The 22,476-nt window shown below is 36.3% G+C and overlaps 1 protein-coding gene across 1 annotated transcript in view; it reads right to left on the bottom strand.

Moving 5' to 3' along the window:
* Nucleotides 1-22,476, bottom strand: part of SEC63 (SEC63 homolog, protein translocation regulator) — a 53,898-nt gene that overhangs the window by 17,424 nt on the left and 13,998 nt on the right. Inside the window, exons 2-11 of the mRNA XM_058020762.1 lie at nucleotides 22,073-22,172; nucleotides 21,165-21,279; nucleotides 17,526-17,638; nucleotides 15,198-15,259; nucleotides 11,526-11,584; nucleotides 10,763-10,813; nucleotides 8,168-8,276; nucleotides 5,628-5,722; nucleotides 2,893-3,025; nucleotides 1,645-1,737 (exon numbers count right to left, since the gene is read on the bottom strand). Of these exons, the coding sequence (XP_057876745.1) occupies nucleotides 1,645-1,737; nucleotides 2,893-3,025; nucleotides 5,628-5,722; nucleotides 8,168-8,276; nucleotides 10,763-10,813; nucleotides 11,526-11,584; nucleotides 15,198-15,259; nucleotides 17,526-17,638; nucleotides 21,165-21,279; nucleotides 22,073-22,172 (930 nt within the window). The remainder of the gene's footprint in view (nucleotides 1-1,644; nucleotides 1,738-2,892; nucleotides 3,026-5,627; nucleotides 5,723-8,167; nucleotides 8,277-10,762; nucleotides 10,814-11,525; nucleotides 11,585-15,197; nucleotides 15,260-17,525; nucleotides 17,639-21,164; nucleotides 21,280-22,072; nucleotides 22,173-22,476) is intronic.

The raw sequence follows: 22,476 nt of genomic DNA, 5'->3' as shown, positions 1-22,476 counted from the left end.
TAGATTGTTTGGTACAAATTTCTGGCTACCACCACTTTCAAACTTTGGAAATAATTTTAAGAAAAGCTGTTAGAGAAACACCAGACAAGTCCTCAACTATACCTATGATACATACCTACTTTTTTCCTAAATCTAGGGAAATAATTTCTACTGTACATAATGATAGATATAAATTCTCTTCAGCTTTCACAAACTGATTGAGACCGGAAGAGATAATAATAATCCCTGGAAATTAGTGGTAGAGGTTGTTCAGATTTGGTTTATAAATAACCATTTCACGTGCTAATAGAAAATTAGTTTACACCACTGTATTTCAAAATATTGTCTCCTTTTATTTTAATTTAAGTTTAGATTCTAAAGTTCTGGGATATTGAAAGCAACTTATTAAGAACAATGCATCTATAAATATTTATTTTACTGTCAAATTAAGAAAGTATCTCTGTGTATATTCAGAACTAGAGGAAAACAATACAGCTACCTGAAGGTCATTTAGGTTGCAAAGTATATAATGCACTCTGTTCAGTGTCTTATTTCAGCTTTTACAAGAAGAACTATGCGTGTTTCTCATTTTTCAAAGACTTCCAGTTCAGTCGCATAAAAAAAGCTTCTGCCTGTGTTATTTTGGTTTCATTTTGCACAAGAGAAAACAACTATTTGCTAGTTGACTAATACATACATAGGCCATCTAAAAATGTATATTTCAGAGCTTTGAAGTACTTTACAGTACCACAGAGGTTCAGGTATTTTTTATCAAACTATCCAAATTTAAAGAAAAAATAATCTAAACTAGCACACAACATCCTTATGTGCTCACATCCCCTTTGTTATGGAGCACAATTTTCAGCACCACTTATCTTTCCCAAAACCATTCTTACTAGGAGGCTATCAATGCTCATTAAAGGAGTTTTGGTCTAGTGAAGATCAACCAGTAATTACTGTTTGATAATAAAAAAAACAGTGACCAGTTTGACATAAAAAATGCCTTGATTATGTTTGGTGCAAAAAAAGTAATGATATCCAAGTCTTTGCTTCCTTACACTGCAAGGAACCATCTTCTGAGAGTAACTGCCTCTTTACAGTGGAAAAAAATGCTTAAATATTATATTTCAATTAAATTATAATTTCTACGGCAAGACATACAGCTAAGCACCTGCCCCTACAACTTCAGAATAAAACTACATAGCAGGCTAAAGAACATAGAATTGTGATATGGAGAAATATGAGCGAAATACAAAGAAATAATGGTAAAGAAATGATCTAAAAAACAAGAGACACTCGTAACAGGAGAGAAAAAATTGTAGAAGTGCAAATGGAAAGAACACAAGTCTTTACACTAAATGCTTTGCTACTGAAAATAAACCACATCTCCAAGAAAAGGTTTTCAATTGCAGTTAAGGAGAAACTTTAATTGCAAAAATTACAGGCAGGACACAGACTCAGGATTTCAGAGCAGAGCTTGGCAGTAGCAGCAGCAGCATTTCAATCCTCAAAACAGAGAACTCTCTCATTACAAAAAGAGCAGCAGTACATTTAGGCATTTCTAAATATCACAGGTTAAGTCTCCCACAAGAACCAAAGACTTGATGAATTATCACAGTGAAAAAACATATTTACTGGTGTTAATTACACAGTTTCTTTTCTTACCTTCCCTGCTTCGAGCCATTATTATTAGTTGGCAGATCACATTAATCATTTCTTGAAGTAGTGCAGGACTCTTCTTAAGGATGAACTGCTGATCTGCAAGATACAACTGGCTGCAATTATGCTGTACTACTTTTAGGAAAAACAATCAGTTTACATGAACAGGATCATTTAATGGCATGGTCCTCACTGCTATTCATTCTTGTATTGCGAAAAATGCCACTTTATTCTCACTGACATATTTAAAAAAACTAGGAAAATGAATGTGCTAAAAGGAAACAAATTTTGTATACCAGCTCCCACACCAAATGAAACAGAATTTATTAGATCCATCTAAAAAGAACAGGATGACATAGACAATTTACCAGTCATATAAAAATCACATTCTTTAGGTAATCACAGGTTAAAACCAGGATTTTTAATTTTAAGTGAAACACCAGTTTTGCAAAAGCATTATTTGCAATGTATCAACTTTTTTTGAATGCAGTTCTGTGAAATTCTAAGTACAAACAGTAACTAAGGAAAAGAAAGATTATATATTTTTCATGACTTTTAAAAACTGATTATTTTTCTTCTAAAAGGAACTGAAAAATTTGAGGCAAAGCATTTTCCCTGGTTTGTTGCTTTGTGTTTGGTTTTTTTTTAATTTCCATTAAAATGTAGAACATCTGAGCTTTGCTGGTCAGCCTAGAACTACGGCTTTCATGGATGAAACTTAAGAAATGTATTTAGAAACATTTTGGTTTCAATATTTAAAAGTATTAAAAATTCCAAAACACACACCAAAGCTCACAGGTAACTGATATTTAAAGTTCTAATCTTGTCATCTTTACTTCATAGAGTGGGCTAAAAACCTCCAAAAATAAATACACATGGAAATGCTATAGAGAGCAAGATCTTGGATTTCTTTGCTCTGAAAAGCAAATATACTCCATGTTTAACTTTTTATTCTATTACAAAAATCAAAAACAATTTATCTAAGCTATATTTGCAGCCAAAAGCTTTAAAGAGTAAAATATCAGCATTGCAGGGCTGCCAGGAGAGTGAGGAAATGCTAAGTAAATGCTCTAAAGGGTCGTTAAAGTTGAAAAACTAAGCGGCTTGCATAGAGACTATTGAGCAGAGATCCAATCAACTCTTTATAGGACAAGAATCAAAAGTGCTGCAGCATTCAGCAATGCTTGCATCATAATAACAGTGCAGCACCTTGCTCTGTTTCCAGTAAAATCCAATTAGGGGAGAAGCCATTACCTTCTTCAAGAACCTCAGGAACTTGCATCCGGGCAAGATGGGTCAACAGCAGAACTCTGGCTTTCAGACTGTAAGGGTAGGTGAGAGGAGGCTCATTCTTCTTTAAGTTTATGCCACCAATTTCTCTGATTAGCTAAAATAAAACAGTTAAACAGCTATTTTATTGCAAAATACAAGCAAATACAGGAGAAGAGTTCACAAGGGAAAAAAAGCATGCTCACCAAAGCAATAGTTTAAGTAACTTTTCCTTGGAAATTTCTGTAGAGATGAACATTAGCCATTTTTATTCAAAACCCAGCTCAAAGTTTAAAAGTGTCTTTTTAAATCTTTTTTCAATGTGGAAAGGGGTGGTTGCAATGATTTGCATGCAATAAATTTGTCTTATGTAGTATTAAGTAAATTTGTATTGACAGATAAATATTTCTAATATCTGATTTTATTGCCAAGGTTTACTAGATTCCACCATATTTCTAAGGCATTGAACTTAATATGCACAAGCAACAGCATCACCTTGAGACCTTTCCCATCTAAGACACAGCAAACTTCCCTAGGAATAATTTCATGTAAAACAGAGAGGAGGTTTACAAGCCTGAAATCCCTCGTAGGCTGAAGATCAAGTACTTTAACTTCTTTATAAACCACACCATCTTGAAAAAAGTACAGTGTTCCTTACTCAGGATGACCTTTCCTGTTCCCCACAGGGCCAAGACCCTCAGTGCAAACAGGTCTGAGTAACAGTAGCTCAGATAAAGTAGCATTAGTACATGGCCAGAAGCTTCACTTTTTAAGCTCAAAAATTCCAAAATCTCAAGACAAAAAGAGAACTTTGGGTATCAACAGCTAAGCTACACCAACCAGTCTTTCCCCACACTTGAAAAAAGTCTTTGACCAGTCTTTCCCCACACTTGAAAAAAAGATCTGACTCTGTGCTTATAAGAAACTTGCAAGAAGCTTCTTATGAGCACATCCTGGTGTAACCCTGGATCAAGAGCAGTAAAACTTAAAAAAGAGAATTCTGTGAAAAATTGGAACAATGATCATGGCCCCAAAAGCAGGATACACTAGCAGAAATTATTAGCAATACCCTTCTGTGTGGATGCTTCAGTGAATTGTTCTGCCATAAAGTCAGAAAAAAACACAGATGACACTGAGTACCGGACCTTTAGAAAGGGAACAAAATGTCATAAAATGCAAAGTCATGCACTTGCATGCTAACAAGAACAGCAGCTCGAAGATGGGAACCTGTTAGCTGGAAAACAAAGATGGGGAAATTCTGAAAACTTACTGATCCCCCTCTAGTTGTACTAAAGCACCATATAAAACTGCTGTAGAAAAGATTATGCTGAAAGTCATCCCCTGCAGAAATACAGGAACAGTAGTGCCACCAACTAAGGCACTGTTAAGACTTAACATAGAATGCTGTGCACAATTCTAAGCAGATAAAAAATAATGTAAAATTTAGAAATCTATCGGCTGGGAACAGTACCCTGTTCAGTACACAGCAGGAGAAGCAAAATGAGCCTTTTGGAAAAGAGAGGAATGAAAGACAGCAGTTTTTCTAGTTTAGCAAAACAAAGACAAAAAGATGACTAATGGGCTATTGCTTGTGTCTACAGATGCATAAGGATATACACAACAAGAATAGTTCAGACTCCAGAATAGTGATGATAAAAACCAAGGATACAAATTGGTCACAAACAAGACTCCTAATCACTAGAACAGCAAGTTCTGGAACAGCTTCTCAGCAGGATATGGTTACAGAAGGCTTGACTGCTTTTTAAATAATGAATGATTAAATGTAAAAGGCCTTGCAGAATGCCAATGCTGGCAACAGCATGGGTGAAGAACCACTGATCAAGGTCTTTTCCAGCCTTTTGCTCTCACTGCTGAAAACCCCCACTTCACTGCAATTCCATCTTCTACTCAAAGTCCACAACATGATAACAAATTTGTAAAAGAGACAAAGACAATTAAGTAAAAGAAAACAGACTGACTTGCATTTAGGTCACATTTAAAACATGAAAACTCAACTGTGTGCATGCATAGGTTAAATCTGTGAGACTATTTCCCCCTTTTTTTGCCAAATCAAAACATTTTCATTGAAGCATTTTGTATACTATATTTTAAACTTCTTAAATCAAAGTATTAGTTTCTGATAAATAAGAATTTCTAATACTCTGCTGGTAAAAATTATTTGCCACAGTATGCATTTATGGCATCTCTGACGTCACTGGAAACACTGAATGGAAATTAATATAAAAGGCTATCAGAGGGGAACAGATATTCATGAGGAATCTCCATGACATTTAAAGACATTATTAATTCAGACATCAGATAATAATTTTATTTTACTGGCAACGCACTCAACCAGATTTGTGTTAACAATTTCAAAGAACATCAAATGGTGATCACCTCTTTATGTCAATTCTCAAAAATTTTAAGGATTAACACTCTAATTTCCTATTTACTTTACCCCTCCCTAAAAGTCCAATACAGCAGCCTATATACTAAACCAATTCAATTTAAAATAAGCATTAGCATCATTAATGCTACCTTTTCTTTTAAAAAAGTTGTAAATCAAGTCTAGCTTCTAACTCCTATTTCTGAAGGGATAAAGTTGCCTCACTACAAAGTTAATGCCTGAAGAACTTGAATTCTGTCAGCTGGTCCCCCAGAAGCATCACCTCCCTCTTCCCTTGAAGGGGTCAGTTAAAACACCTCTGGACATGACTGACCTGAGGTATCTGGATGTTGTCTGCTGGTCTGCTCGTCGCATCTTTGTTGTATTGAGGATCAAATTCAGATGCCCCCGCTAAAACCATGATAAGCCCTGAAAAGATAATTGGAGTCATACAAAGAAAATGTCAACATCCTAAGCCACTAACTGATTTCTTCAGAACCTTCAGCCATAAAACTTATTTCTGTTCCTCCCCCAACAACCATGAATATCCACGTCCTCTACTTAATGGGTCAGTTACTACTCCCACAGGGCAAGGAGGCAGGAATCAATGTCTGGCACAAAACAAAAGAGATGATTCAAGGCTCAGTTTTGCATGGTATGAAGTCCAGCATTTGACACTTAATGTCTTGAAAAGAACATAATTAGATTTCATTAGTTCTAGCAGACATCACTGCACAGCAGTTTGACTACTTCTGCATGCTCACAGAACCATTCCTCTCAGCAGCCCACGTGCCTGCAGCAGTACCACAATGTGTATGGAAGAGGGAGGCAGGAAGGATAAAATTTCAGTTCCATTTTCTGCTCAGTCAGCATTGAAAATTCACCAAAAAAATTACTGTAATTATGAGAAAAGCAGTCCAATAAATAATCCTACAAACAAATTGCACAAAGATGATGGACCGCTCTATTCTTAATGTGATTAGGAAAAGTCCATGTTACCACAAAACATTCTGTAGTGTAATTAAAATGAAAGCCCTAGACAACTGGATATTTTAGTCCTATTGTGAGCTTCCTGCTCACAAACACACCAGACCCCTCAGCCACAGACAACTAGAGAGAGCTCACACAATCATTTGCTCCAGTTAAAATAACTCTTTTAGTAGTAGCTACTCAAGCTTCCTTCCTATATTTTGAGCAAGTGCTCTTATGAGCAAGTAAAATTTATTTTTGCCTACCTGCAGTGCCCAGTGAATTCAGACTAAAAACAATGAGTCAAGTTCCCTGAGCATCAATTTTCATTTCCATGCTCAATTATCTATTCACTTCCTCAGCACAGCATATTGAAGACTTTCAGATGACTATAAATATCTTCCCATTATTTAAAATCAACAACTGAAAATCTCCAAGAAAGGAGATTCTGAAAATTTGTTTGTCCTGAAGCTTGAAAAAATACCTTAAAACAAGGCAAGTCATGCAGATTTATCTCATCATTTTCCTAGCCTGGTTTGATTACATTTGCTGGCGCTGATATACCACACTACAGTGGAATTCACAACCAAGCAAAAGCCTTACCTGGTCACTGTGTGGTTTGTCTAAGCCACCTCAGCTGCACCCCAGTTTTCATTCAGACTGCACAACAGATCTCAGCAGAAAAAACTGACCTGCCTCTGATCCTGGAACTACCTAAAAGTGTCAAGTCCTTAAATAATGCCACTTAAACCTAGAGTTCACCTTTTAACCAATCTTTGGGAGGGACAAGGCAAGCCTCAAAGCTGAGTTCTGAGTGAGATTCAATATGAAACAAATTACTGTTAAAACAAGTCTGAAAAAAGAAAGTGATCTTCCTAAACTTCTAAAGTCTCACCTACTCTCTCTTTTCTCACCTAGCTGGAGATAAGAAAAAGCATAAGACAAAATAGATATAAAACAGTCTGAACTAATCTCACACACAAACCCATGTGTCCTGTGAATAAAAGGGTAACATCTTTCCATACTCTTATTCCCTACACCATTTGGATGATCTGCACAGCATTTCTGCTCTGTAGGACAAGAATGGATCAAGAGCAGATTTCAGCAATTTTCCAGCAAATTTAAAGCAAAAAACAGTGCAATTGAAAGGAGTAAGAAAATATATATTTATGAACCCTTTTTTTGAAGGTTTTGGGTGTTCCTCTATTCTGTCTTTCAATTGCTCTGAGCATGCCATCTGGTTAAATTCAATCTAGAACTAAGTAGTACTGTGCCAATTCTTCAGGCTCATTCCAGCCCCCAAACTGTAAGATACAATTTTGCAGTAACAAAGTGCACCTACAGATTTCCCCAAAAAAATGGTGGGGGAAGTCCTTTAAAATCTGGGAGTAGACAAGAAAATGAAGTATATTGAAAGCTACAAAACAAGCAACAACATAAAATTGATAGCATTTTTTAAACAGAAATTTAGCTGTCTATTCTAACATCTAAAAACAAGAAATGCTGTTGCATTCTTTATGCATACGGAAATTTTACGAAGCTCCTAAAAATTCCAAAGCCTCTTTTATTACACTAACAGAAGAAAACACACAGAGGTTGGTTCCTACTGGCCACTGAGGGCTACAGGCAGGTCAGCATGTTTTTCCCAACATACAATACCACTTTTTCTTTTTTTTTTTTTTCATGTATAGATAGACATAAATATAGATCTCAATTCCCTCTCGAGACATTCACTTTTTACAGAGTATTCTTCACCTGCAACAGAATTAAGTTTTAAAAACACTCTAAAGGAACCAGAAGCATTACTTTAAGCTAATTAAGGCCTATAAAATAGAAGTAATTTAATGTCAGCAGACTGACACTACCAGAGGAACACATCTACAGTTCAAGATGCCTTTCACTCACGTTTCATGTCCATGTTCCGGGTTTTATAGACAAAGTATGTATATATTTGAGTTGTCCGAATGAGAATCTGATCTCCGCTGTATCGTATTGATCGGTACCACCAGGAACCCTGAAATATTCAACAGGAACAGCTTGATGTCAGCTACAAGGAAGCATCAAAACAGCCATACTGCATGACCTCGTGTCTGTCAACAACCAGGTAACTCAGCCCAACTTATATGATGTATGTTGAGCTGAACTGAATTTCAAAAAGGAGAGGGGAACAAAAATATATTTGCTGACACAAACTTTAAAAGCACACTGATAAATTCATCTGAGAAAATCTAATATTAAACATTTTTAAATTACCTGTAGCCTAGAGACATTTTCCCCAGCACAAACACCTGCACACATATACACTGCTTGGTTTATTTCTGGTGTTGTTTTAATAAATCCACTAAACAGAAAATTCACTCGATTTACCACTTGCTATGTATGATGTGGTAACTCCTTACAGTGCAACTCAGCATTCAAATCTAGTTTAGGCAGGCCAAGACCAAACCAAGAACAAAGAGATTTCTTTCACTATGAGAAAATTTGCAAAACTGTGATTTAAGTCACCTGACCACAAAATGCTTTTCAGAAGAGGAATCTGGAGGTGGCATGGGGCCCTCACTGTAAATTTTCAGAATTAAGCCATACACCTTCAGGTTGACAGAAGAAGAGAAACACTGCGATAATTGCCTAATTAGCATTACACCAGTGATTCAAATTACAGAACTCACTCTACAGTGGTTGTACTCTCTAATATATTTTCAGAAAAATGGTGTGCTGGGTTATAAACTGCAATCTGGTCATTAACTCCTCCCTGTAAGCAAAGCTCATTTAACATAAGAAAACACATTGAAAATACTCCTCTATCTATACTGTGAAATTTATTATCAGTGAGGAGCAACATGCAGTAAAGTAGTTAAGTGATGCTTACTACTATTAGTTTCATAATAGTGAATTCCCCCACTATGGAAAGAATTCTGCAATCTACTTAATTATTTGGGAAATACTCAAGGAGTGGCTCCAACAATTTTTTTAATAAATTAGGTTTGATTCATCCGTGAATAGATGAATGCTGGCACAGTATATTACACAACTTTCTACAATGTTTTTCTGTATAAAAAATTAATTATAATCTCACAGCTATCAAATATTTGTACAAGTACAGGTATTGGAAGAAAAATGCACCTAGCCAGTCCAAACCTACATGAAAAAGGCTGCCCTAACTGTTTCTGCAGATACAGCTCCTGTCTCTTGCCTCATGTACAGGACATTATTTAGGTCAGAGGAAGTCTGGAAAGATCTACTTATCATTATTGTCCTTTTTCATTAATTTGGATTCAAAGGGTGGAAGTAGCCTTACTTTATTTTAGATGCCCATCAAACATAGGATGACTACACTGCAGTTAAGTTTGCCTTTTTTATTGATTCATGAAAGAGAAACAGGCCCATTAAAGGCCTGAACTATCTTGTATGTCTACTTTCAAATTAAATAATAAAATAACATGCTCCATAAAAATGACTATTCCTCTTCACTACTTATAAAAGAAATTTACAGTGACAAGTCTGAACATACAAGTCTACATCTGGTATGGGGCAAGAAGAGGCAGAAAATTTTTTCTGTGCTCAGAATATTTGTCTGCACCAACAGTAAGGTTATTTCCTTTCACTTGAGCTATGATAAACCTGGTGTAAGTCACTAAAAGTATCTGTATACAAAAAAGCATCAATTGAATCCTAAAAGGAAAGGCATGAAAAATTTTTGCATCCTTGATTTTAGACTTTTTATTCAACCATTTGTTGAAATCACCACATTTAATCTCCTAAATTTCCAATTGCACAGAAAGACTCAAGAGAGACATTATTTCTACCCTTTGAGTCTCTGCACACACTGATGCAAGCAGCTGCTAAGACCTCAGGACACTTTTTCAAATTAAAATCTTCTTTTCGAGAACATGAGGGCCTTTTGGTGTCAGTTTTCTAAGCCTTGCTTCATGCCACACCCCAAATGCACAATCACTGGGTAAGGAAAATTGTTTAAAAGCACTACTTTAGGGCAAACCCAAGCCCTGAAATAACACTCACCTACCAATCGATTCCTCACACAATGCAATGTCAAGGGCAGACATCTCATGGTGTACAGAAGATCAATAAAAAATGAAGTTATTTAAACAAAGGCAGACAGGAAAAACCAAATCAACCACCTGCTCCACCTGCAGTAATCATTCTAGAACCACAAGCTAGAGACATCTCAGTCTTTACTGTAACACCACTGAATACCCTCTTGAGCTCATCACCTCAATAATTTTCTTGAGAAAGAAGCTACAAGACAAATTACGTAACTTAATAATTCTTCTGATAGCCAATATTTTCCCTGGAGTCTCCTCTCTATTATGGCATTGCATTTTTCTGGAAACTCTACAGCAGCTACACTTTTTTCACAATAAAACACCACCTTTTAAAAAACAGCTCACTTGCACTCTCTGTGAAAGGTAAGAATGAGAACTCTAAGACAGCCTTTTTTACAACTTGGTTGCAGAGAGTAGAATATCAGATACTACTTACCACAACAACTGGAAGAATAACCATAAATGCTAATCCATATACAAACAACACCTACAGAAAAAATACAAAACATACTGTATTAGATACTGTGCCTACTTAATACCACTCTTATTGAATCTTTATTTTAAAATAGTCAAGTACTACTACAAGCTTATTGCATAATAGTGTAATTATTTCTGAAGAGCAACTTACAAGTAATATAACTAGGTATGGTTTAAATAAGGAGTGTCAGTTTAATGTGATTCACATATGAATCAGTTTAAATGATTCACACACTGTCACAGGTCAGTTTCTTTAATAAATAAAAAGTTGGCAGCAAGACTATGATGCAGTGGACAGATGATCAAAAGAAATCAAGTGGTTAAGGAAAACACCTTGCAGAAACAAATACAACAGAAAGAACATTTAGATCCTGTGTGATTGGAGCATCACTAGCAAATCAAATGCAACTAGAGAAATCCAGCACGCAGCTCTAACTGTGTTTCCTTGCAAGAGTGAACTCACACTTTGTAGCAAGGATGACCACAGTAGAACCTCTTTGTCATTGGAATGAGATCCATCCAAACATACTCATACTTCACTCTCAAAGGTTAGATTTAAGCTACTGTAACACTCACAACTCCTGAAATTTGCTTCGAAGATGTGCACTTGGACCAAAGTATTAATGTGTTTTGACTGAAAATGTGCACTATTAAGCTTTTTTTTTTTTTCAAAAACACTTGAAAGTTCACCTTAAAATCTTGAGCTAAGTAAGCTGACTCACCAGAATTGAATTTTTCTGATCCACAATCCAAGCTGGCAAAGCTATACCGAAGCTTGTAGCTGTAGGATGAAAGAAAATAAGTTCACTATAAAATACTGAGAAACATTTTTGAAGTCACATTATGTCTAACAAAAAAAAAAACAAAAACCACCAACCCACAAAAAACCCACTCATGTTTATTACTTCAATAAGCAAAATTTTAACAAATACAGCAAAATCAAGCAACAAATTAGAAATACGCTAAGTATGCAATAACAGGACTTAAATCCAACACCTGAAATACCAGGTATTTTAGCTTAACATATTGCAGTGAAATAGATAGGCAAGATTTATTTATACATATATAAAAAATTGGAAGATTTGTGAGTTTTGCATTGCAGAGTTTTCAGCAGTTTAAATACATATAGTTAAATAAGTAAATGAACTGCAAGAAAATGGTCTGAGCTAATTACTTCTATGGGTAGTTCTACTGGCTTGTCCCTCTAAGAAAATGTTCTAAACTGTAAACACAAACCCTCTGTCAGCTCAAATTTCTGTGATTGGTAAGATAGTGTAGAGGGATACAGTATGGCTAAATGAAGGTGGTAGAGGATGTAATCTTATCCCTTAAAGAGTTGCAGCTGAGCCAATTACTAAAGACTAGGAGCAGGCCTGATGTTAACAGGCCACAGCTGTAGCAAATAACAAGAGTGTTATAAAAGACTGGATTGGTTGGTAGATGGGAACTGGAGTCAGTTGGCTGCTGTAAGGACAAGGAAGAGTCAGTGCCTGGAGGAGCTGCCTACAAAAATCATCAAGGAGGTACAAAACTCTAGTGATATGGGACCCTTGCAATGTAGTGACAATAGAACTCTTGCACTGTAATGACAACAAGAAAGAAAGAGGAATGCTCTTCAATTCAAAAGAACTTGGGCTACAGAAAACAGAAGATATGATTCTCTAACATCTCCAGTATACAGATCTGAATAGAGAGTAGCACAAAATAGCTTTTCAGACACAGGGGGTAATAAATTAAATTCTGCAAACATTATCTATCCCAATTCTAAGAGTTCCATGAAACCAGTGGGGGAAAGAAAAGAAAGTAGGACTTTACACACTTCTAGAACCTGCTTAAAAGAAAAACATGTTTTCTTTAGTACTAGCAGTTATCCATGAGGAGCAATGCCTCAAATAAGGATGGGCTAGGATCTCTCTGCAGTTAGGCACTACACTGATGCCATCTCCAACAGACTGTGACAGCCATCAATTCAGATAAACAGTTGTTACCCACAAGCCTAATGTGACCTCTCTAAGCTGAAAATTACTTTTCCTTGAGTCTCCAACCAAACATCTGACAAGCCTGACCACACCTCAGCCTTAGGAGTTCAACCAGATGACACCCAGTGAATTTACCAGATTAAGTTACAAGAAATGCCTTGCCCTGGAGAAGGAAGATCTCCAGACTCTAATCTGTTAATGATTATGGATTTTTAGAAAAATCTACTAAAAATCTGTCTTTTACTGATGGAGTAAATTTCCGTTTACTACAATATTTTTGACCTTTAGGACTGTAGCCTTAAATTGTTCCAGGAACAGAAGCAGTTCAGTAAAAAGTTCTTTCTCTTCTGGTCTGAGAGTCTACTTGCCCTCCACTCATGCCCACTGAGCTGAAGCACCAGCAAAGACCAGGGGGAAATAGGCTTTAATCATAAGGCACTTTTAGTAGACTGTCTTTGTACTCTTCAGATCTCCCTCACCTGCTTGTAAACACTCTTTGAGTGATTTTGCATTTACTTTTAGTAAAGCAGCAAGGCATGCAAATAGAAAAGCCCTTGTTTGCCTGCCTCTGGCCTCACACTGCCTCAGCTGGATAGAGAGGAATGCTCTCCCTGGGATGTACCACATTGAACTTGGTTGGGCATGTCTAACCCCAGACATGCTTCATCTCAGCCCAGAAAATCCCTCCATGAGGGACTGTATCCATCCTTTGTCTGTACAGAACGAGAAGACTAGAGTACATAGCTTGGGTACATGTTTTACACCACAGATCTATAAATACAGAGAAGAAGAATTTAAGTAAATTAGAAAGTGTCTCACATTTTAATGTGGAACAAGGTTAGAGAATAGAGAGAGAAAAGTTCAGGGACTTCTCCCACTCTTCAGATGTCTCAAACAATAACGAGAGGTCTAGAAATAAAGCAGAGAATTCTACTTCCACTGAAGTCTGAGGTAAAGTTTTCAGAAGAGCAGGAGGCTTAATGCTCACAGTACGAGCTGCTACCCTGCCAAAAAATCATTTCATTTTGCCCTCTGGGAATCCAAAGTCTCTTAGGTTTGTGAATACAATCACTAAGCCAACCAAGGATGTTTGTGCCTTCTCAAGTTTTGGCAGAGTTTTCTTTTGACGTCACAGCTTCAGGCCCTTTTAAGGACACTGACACAACTGCCTAACTTCAAATCCTATGCCTTGTCAACACTAAGTGAGTAGCTTATGGATGTGAAAAACAATTTAGCATCCACAAAGGTCCTAGCAAAGCTATTAAAATTTATAGCACCATTTTGCTGATATTGTGACAGCATTTCTGAAGAAAGACTTTATCTGTATTTTGTAGCAAGAGGGATAGAGACTTCTTACTTGCCAAACAAAGGAAGTAGTAGAAGCTGGGAGCTGATAGAAATCTGTTATGCTATAAAACACAGTGATTGAAGAAGCCAATTCACCTTCTTAGTCCATTAGAAATGCCTTTGTCAGACTGTGATATATATAGTTGGTAAAGATGTCTTTTTGAAGGAAGAGGAAGATTTTTATTTCTTTGAAACACCAGTTCAAGGGCTAGGGTTGGCTTTTTTAACTTATAAATTAATGTCCTATGTTGGGTGAATATAATTCAGAAAAAGAATTTATAGCACAGATGACAGAGTACCCTCATAGCATCCTGTAACTTCAGAATTAAGTTACAAATTCCATTTATTATTTCCAGTCTGGCTGTAACTCATTCTACACAGATATGTTGAATAACTTGCCTTAACAAATGGCAGATTTCCATTTTGCCTGCAATGAGTATCAGCTAGAAATAGGCAACATTTTTCCTTAGTAGGCCACTTAAGCAATCAAAAAGGTGTTTTACAAGCAATTCACACAACTGCAAATAGGGAAAAACTATTAAATTTCAGTCTTAAATCCATTTTGTTTAGATGACCTGCTGTAAAACTTTAACACACCATCACCAGGATTATTTTCATGTAGCAACCTGCCCAGAAACAATAACCCCATGTGCGTCCTTTTAAAGTGTGTTTACTGCAAGTTGTTAATTTTCCAATACACATCTCTAGTATTTATGATTAAATACCAAGAAATGTTTAAAATCAACAAGTTTCTGATAAGCAGTATTCTATTTTTTGCTTATACCTCCGTTAATATTGGCAAGTCTCCCTAGATACTTTACTGAAGCTGACTAAAACAATTCTTCTCTTTTTACCATAATAAAAAGTTCAAGAAGTATAAAGCAAACTTTCTTGCCTTTCCCTGCCACCCCCCCCCCCAGAGCCAGTTTCACAAAGAATTGGTCAGATGTGTTGCTTTAATCACAGGAGAAAGTTTTTATATAAAGCTCTAACTGCTTCTTGACTGATCATATATTACACATCTCGATGTGCAGTGGTTACAGAACCTCTGTCATTAATAATTGTTACCTTGTGGTCCATCTGGATTACCAAATTCTTCCCAGTTTTTTCGTGACTCTTCATCAGTTAAGCTAGTTACAAGAAGAGATATTAAGTTAATACAGAAGACATTTCTCTAAACCATTAACAAACAGAAACTTTAAATTTGTCAGTCACATTATCCTTTGGAGGTGGTTTGGAAAGCTACAAAGCTTCTGGTAATTTTTTTTTTGTATGAAATCTAATAGGAAACAACACTGCTGTACTACTCCTTGATACACAAGCAAATTCTTTAAGAACTCTGACAGGAAATCAGACACAGAAGATGCCCATGCAGGAGATGGCACAATCACATCTCCCTTTCATGACAGTGAGTGCATACCCATCAGCATACAATATTTCTTGATGCCACGTTACAGCACAGAAAATTTTGAACGAAAGAGGTTGAAATTTATCTTATTTTTTGGAAGGAGGGTAAATAAAAAAAGATTGATCAGAAGTAGTCCATATGGGCCTTTATCTTATTCTAGACCTTTAGCCTTTGACAGCCTGGGTTTCATTTGTTGTTGGGTTTTTCCCCTGGAACTACCAAGTTTTATAATTTACTACTCTCTCATTAAATAAGACACCACCTCCTAAATGCTACAGTTTCTGTATCTGTTCAGTAATGACAGTTTTTTGGCAATTGACAGAATCCCTGTTACTAGAAGGAAGAATACTGCTTTAGAAAACAGAGTACCTGGCTTTCACTGTATGAAAGATTTTATCTCATATTACAAACCCAGTGAAGAAAGTCAGGCCTCCCCTGATCACTTCTAAGTCTCCCATTTGTTGCCAAGCAGACTCGCCAAATGAGCAGCTTTTATAGTCTTTCAAGACATCATGGCTAAGGAACTTCACCATTATTTACTTCATAATATACCTCTGCACAGCCCGTGCACCAGTGTTTGAAGTATCAAACTGTAGCACCAAGTGTTAGGACTGGCTTGCAAAGCAAATAATTTACGTGTTTCAGGAGTTCAAAAAGGCACACCAGAATTTCCAGCTGAAGAGAGTTTCAAAGTGATACAGATGTGTTTAAGCAAAAAGTATCATTTCCAAACTGCTCAAGTGAGCATGGTGTTGGTTCTCCTTCCCACCTCTTCCCAAACAGGAATCTCCATCAGTAAGGTTAACCACATACACAACTGATTTCAAGGCAGAAATCACCACTTGCTAGGCTCCCTGATGATGTCACTGACCCAATAAACCCCAGTAACTGAAGAAGTCTCAGAGGAAATGGGCAAGAGTGACATGTTGTGACCACAGTGACTCAGCACAGCTGCTGCAGACTCCACCTCAGCACAAAGGGGGCATGAAGGTGGCCTTTGTTTTACATAAAAAAACCTATCAACAGATGAAGGGATCGACTAGTGGCATAAACATTTCTCTTTGAGTGCATAAAAAGCTACGAATGTCTCAAGTTTGAGACATCAGCATGGGGGGAGTAAATACCTGGCTCAGTCCACCAGAGAATAAAAACCAGACAACTTGAATTCTGTAGAGAACAATGGGCTCCAGCTGGCTTCAAGCCATACACGCCTTCCCATCAGCATCTGACAGTGAGTGCATTAGAGACACCAGTAATGGGAATCCCACTGGTATTGTGATTGAACTGTGTATTGAAATGCCTGTATATTTTGATTTCCTTTATACCAAATTCTTATATTAGACATCTCTCAGGCACTAAATAAATAAAAATGCTGTAAGAGATAAGACCAAAAAATACTCTAGAGGAAAAGCAGATTCAAGGACTCAGCTTTTAAGAACTATACAGGAATTATCAAACAGTCACCAAGTAAAAAATCAGGACTGCATTGCAAGCAAAACTGGAAAGGGATAGGGGCAAGCTGAGAGAAAACAGATTCAGAATGAAAACATCCTTTTCACTGGATGGAACAGTAAAGTACTGTCTTTCTTTGGCTTTACCAGCAGGTGAAATGAACAGCAAATATATTTTCTAAGCATCACTTCAAAACTGCTGTAAAAGAGTCAGTTAGTTAAAAACAACAACACCCATTTTGCTCTTTGTCATCTTAAAGATTTAATATGTGTTCTACTGGAAACACTTTTCCTAGCTGACATGAAAGTTAACACAAAGAACTAACACCTTACAGTATTCTGACAGGTTCAAAACAAATTATCCTTCCTAACTCGTACAAAGCAAACACTCACTGCAGGAAGACACATTTTGACTTCTGTTACATATCTGAACACATTTCTTCCTGCCTGTTTGCACCCTCCTTGTTCTTACTGTAAAGGCTGTTCTGCCCGTAATATTATGATTCCCTTTTTTTCATAGGCAAAAAAGAAACTTACGCTGCATAGGCCTTAGCAATCCTCATGAACATAACTTCATCTCCTCCTTTATCTGGATGGTATTTTAGGGATAGTGCACGGTACTGTTTCTTTATTTCTGATATACTTGCTCCCTACAAAAGGAAAGGTTTGCATTTATTAATAAATACCTTAAATAAAATTCATTCTTTATATATAATCCTAATATAGATTGCATAGTATTTTTCTGAACCAGTCACTGAAGAATTATATTGTAACATAGGATCATGAAACTGTTTCATTAAAACATTATTATTTTTCTGATAAAATTCTTACAACCATTATGTTTTCAAATGAAGACAGAAGTTCAGAGTCTAACTAAAACACGCTCAGATGACTGAATACTGTGTTTTATCCAGATTATTTTGCTTGTCCATCCATGGGAAAAACAAAAAATGAAGGATTTCATATCTGTTTGGTGAATCTTAAACATATTCATGAATACAAGGAACTCTCATTTGCAATATTCTTCTATTTAAGCATAGTTCACAGATCAAGTATGATGGTTCACTTGCAGCTTGCATGCAGAAATAAATCTGTCAGTCACCAGGAAAAGCAGATTTCCCTGCCACTTAAAAAGACCTTTGACTAGAATCATCCTACCCATAAATTATTTCAAACTTCTTGAACAAAGGGAATACATTACCTATACCTGAGAAAGATTGATTTTTATTCTACTTTTTGTGTTGTCAAATGCCACCAACACAATCCCTTGTGCATTAACTTCCAGCTTGGACTATGAACTTCACTACTCAAGACAGCCCAACAAAACTTTATAGTAAGTTCAGCTTAAGTTTTTCTATATGTTATCTGCTAAGTTTTTCACAACAATTACCACAAGACTTTTCAGTATTTTGTGCCAGAGAAGCCTAGCATGCTGACCTTAACTGCATAACAAACACACAAGAATTTATTCACAGATGATGGTACTGTTTCAATAAATTTAAACCAGAAATTAAACTACCCTAAGGCCTCACTTGCTGTTACTTTATCTCACTTTATACAGTCTGCCATATTCTAACACTATTTTTCAACAGCATGCCTGATTTAATGCACAGGATGAATTTACTCCATTATAAATTAGACTTCAACTGAAACCTGATGTTTCAAGACTAGCGAAAGAATGTCAGATAGGGAAAAGAAGCTAAAAAGTAGAGGAAGAAGAACAAAGGGAAGGAAAAAAAAACCCAAGCTGTTTGAGATGTGTTTTCATGGCTCACATGAATGCTCTCTGTTAGAAAAAAAACTAATTTTTTTCTTTCTGACCCAGAAGGTGCACAAAATCCCAGAAAAGTTGACAAGTTTTTCATCTACAATAAATTCTTACTCCTCATTTTCAAAAGCTAGGCTACAGAGGTTAGGCCTGACTTACAGAAAAGCTTAGTAGCTTTGGACAGCTGGTGTCAGTCTGCTTGGAACACAGAGTGTGCCTGTATATAATCCCTTTTGAGATTCATCTTTATGCCTTGGATCCCAGCTTTGAAACTGCAGTACAGATACTCATTAAATAAAAAAATTAATATTTGAGCACCTTATGTGTTAGTGAATTCCAGTGGCATGCTTCAAAAAGAGCTATTCTATGTTCAAAACCCAGTGCTGATATTGCATATAAAATCTGGTGTAAGTACATTATCTGGACTTTGTTGGTGCTGTGGTTCTTCTCAGGAAATAAAAGCCTCTTGTTATAAATTGATATGCTAACATGAAAAATAATCTTGACTAGAGTATGAATGCAAAGAAGTGAATTACTGTGCATCAAAACTTTGAAGTGCTTCTATCTGCAATCATTTTAATTTTTTTAAAGTTTAGGGGGAGGGGGTTCTGGTGTTTTAAGGTTTTTTTTAATAACAATAACAGTTCCATTATCTAACTACACTTCAGCATCTGTATCACTTCATCAGCAGGACCAGCTACAACTCTCAGAGTTCCATTTGAATGGTAACAGAAGAAATCTGTTCATTTTTCACGTAGTCCGAACTGAAAATCTTTCAAGAGATTTAATAGAAATTGCTTGATAGCAAGGAACAGGTTCAGATTTTGAATTCTTTTCTTGAGCCCTACTTCAAACTATCTACCTTCACAACCATCTTTTCATCCCCCTCTTAAAATCTCTGGCTCTCATTCAGCTTGTCCTTATGAGAACATGCTCCATCCCTCAGTCCTTAAGGCCGATTCCAGAATTGGTTTCTTTGCCTGGGTAAGTTGCACACGTCTTGAGCACGTGTACAAATTTTTATCAATAAACACAAATCTGTAATTCACTACGTGCATTCCTTTCTTTCCCTCCTGGGTTGTTTCTTGTAGAAATTTCAGAAGGATAACAAAGGAAAATACTCTGATGACCTAATCCCTAGCCTGATTTCTTTAATCAAAGTTAACCCAATTATATGAACATTTAAACTGCATGGGTCCAACAGATACCATTTAACAGTAAAAACCTCTATTGCTCCTTCCTGTGCATCAGTGGGAGAACACAAGTCAGCAGCAGTGAGTTGAGCAGTGGCTGAATTGCAGTAACTTGGCTCCAGACATGACAGGCAGGTGTTCTACCTGTCCAGCTAGAAATAGGCTACAGACTTCTCACCTGCTATAAATGGCTTTCTTAGCACAAGGTGCTGCTTTTCTCTGCTGACAAGTCAACGTCATTTAAAGGCAAGAGATGCATTTGCTAAAGTTCACATACACATTAAGCTCTCACACTAACAATATGCATCACATTTAATCAAAACAGGTACATTCAAAGCTCATTCACGTTCTTGTGCTGAGCTGATCTACAGTGTATTTCTTCAGACTTGAGAGTGAAACATACCTCAGACTCCAGAACTGGAAAGATGACTCTACTGTTATTTAAAAGAGGAGCCTTGGATCAGGAAATAATTAACATAAGCAGACAATCTGCTCAAGGTATTGTGGTTAAGATGAAAAGTTTAAAAGAAGTTCAGAAAGTCTATCCTTGGGATATGTAATTTTTGCATCCATTTTGAATCAGTCCTTCAGTATAAACAAAGCACTGCATCTATTTTCTAGATAGACACTATATCTTTTTTTATCCCAGTTCAATTTCAATAAACCTATTGGCTGAGATCACTGTTTAGAATTTGTTGTTTGCATTCACAGATACAACCAAAATTCAAGCTAGCCTGCACTACATCAAAATGTGCATCACCAACACCCTTCAGTGAAACCTCTCATTTACAAATATTGCTCTGTACAGAAACTGTAAATCAAATGAATTCACATTCTTGTTTATACAGTTACTTCAGCATCCCTAAAAGTTCCTATTCAGAAGATTTACACAGGGCATACAAAACAGATTTTTTTTTTGTTGTTTTCCTGTACACAGAGAGAAAAACAACATCAGAATAGGATTTTAAAACACCCACCTCACTACATTTTGAAGGCACTAGATATAAAAGTTATAAATTGGTACAGATATAGGCAAAAAACACATAACAACTGACTATAACATGCAGCAGTAACTTTCACATGCCAAAAAAGAACAAAATCACTAGATAGATTCACTAAACTTCTTCTGTTTGAAAAAACAAGTCCAAGATTAACATCTACACACAGCATATACAGTTACAGTAGTACAGAGCAGTGAAAGATGTTATTACTTACAGGATCCAAATGTAACACTTCATAAGGGTTGTATTCTTGATACTCTCTGTCTGTTTTGGAAACTTTGTATGCAAGGAACAAAAATAATGCCCAGCCAGCAAGGAGGACTATTTTCCTGTTTGAAAGAAAAAGAATTTTTTAAATACAACAAATCTACTAGCTCTAGCACCATTCTAATAACACTGAAACATCTTGTATCACTCTTCAAGAAACAGTATAGTATTAAAACAGCAAGAAACACTAAAGCAGGTGTTAGTATTTCAGTTTTAATACCACTTTTTCTCCTAGCTTTTAACAAGGACAATCCACTACCACAAAGTCTGCATTTTTTAACTGTCTTTCCTCAGCAGGTATACACTATTATTTCTGATTTTTAAAGGATGTCTAGGATCTAGTTAAAATCAATGTGTTAAAAGAAACAAAAAAACAAAACACAAAAAGCTGACACAGGTGCATAACAGACAGCAAAACATTTTGAGGATGGGCATAACAAGGAACTGATAAAGGGTTCACCTTCAAACATACAAAGTTATTATTCTTTTATATTTGAGTATATATGTTCACATACTAAATATTTAAATCAAAAGATTGGACTAGCACTACTAATTTCAATGAGGGAGAATAATTTTTTTGAACAAATAAAAGCATTGTTTACTTTTTTCTACAGCTGAGGCTCACTGGTCTCATTCCTCCGGTATTTTATACAGAACAAAAAGTATGCACCTAAATTTCAAACCCTACTAGACAATAATGATTACCTATTAATTATTGAAATATTGCAGATTGCAAATGTCTCTTTAGTGATGCAAAAGTAACGAAGCCCTGCTTTGATTACAAACCAGTGCATTTCTATATAAAATAAGGTAAGAATTGCTGAATGGGAAGCCATGCAAATGAAACGTACGTACTTCACTGTAGGAATGATGTTCTGCTGTGGCTTCAGCAGTCGCAAGCGGTACCACAAACACCTTCCATACACATTCCTTATATTCTTTAATCGGATTTGCTCTGCAAAAATAGAGAGACTGTGATTAACCAAGCTGGCAACACACAGAACAGCAAACATGCCCACCTCACCCCAAACAGGCAGTACAAGGTCATTTGGAGGACTAACATAAGGTCCAGCATTACCAGAGGAAAGAATGCTTTCTATCCATTAAGTGATGCTGTACACGCATAAACATAAGAAGTTGGTCAGATTACTCTCTCTACCTAAAACTGTTCCATTTCCTGTATGCCACATAGTAACCATCACATGTGAACCCAACCTTTGCCTAATGTGCACCTGTAAACTTTGCTTCTGCCACTCAAC

This window comes from Melospiza georgiana, chromosome 3 (genome assembly GCF_028018845.1).
Source record: "Melospiza georgiana isolate bMelGeo1 chromosome 3, bMelGeo1.pri, whole genome shotgun sequence".
In the NCBI taxonomy this organism is placed as follows: domain Eukaryota; kingdom Metazoa; phylum Chordata; class Aves; order Passeriformes; family Passerellidae; genus Melospiza; species Melospiza georgiana.
The sequence above is the reverse complement of the archived record's forward strand: the minus strand, read 5'-3'. Positions and strand labels throughout refer to the sequence as shown.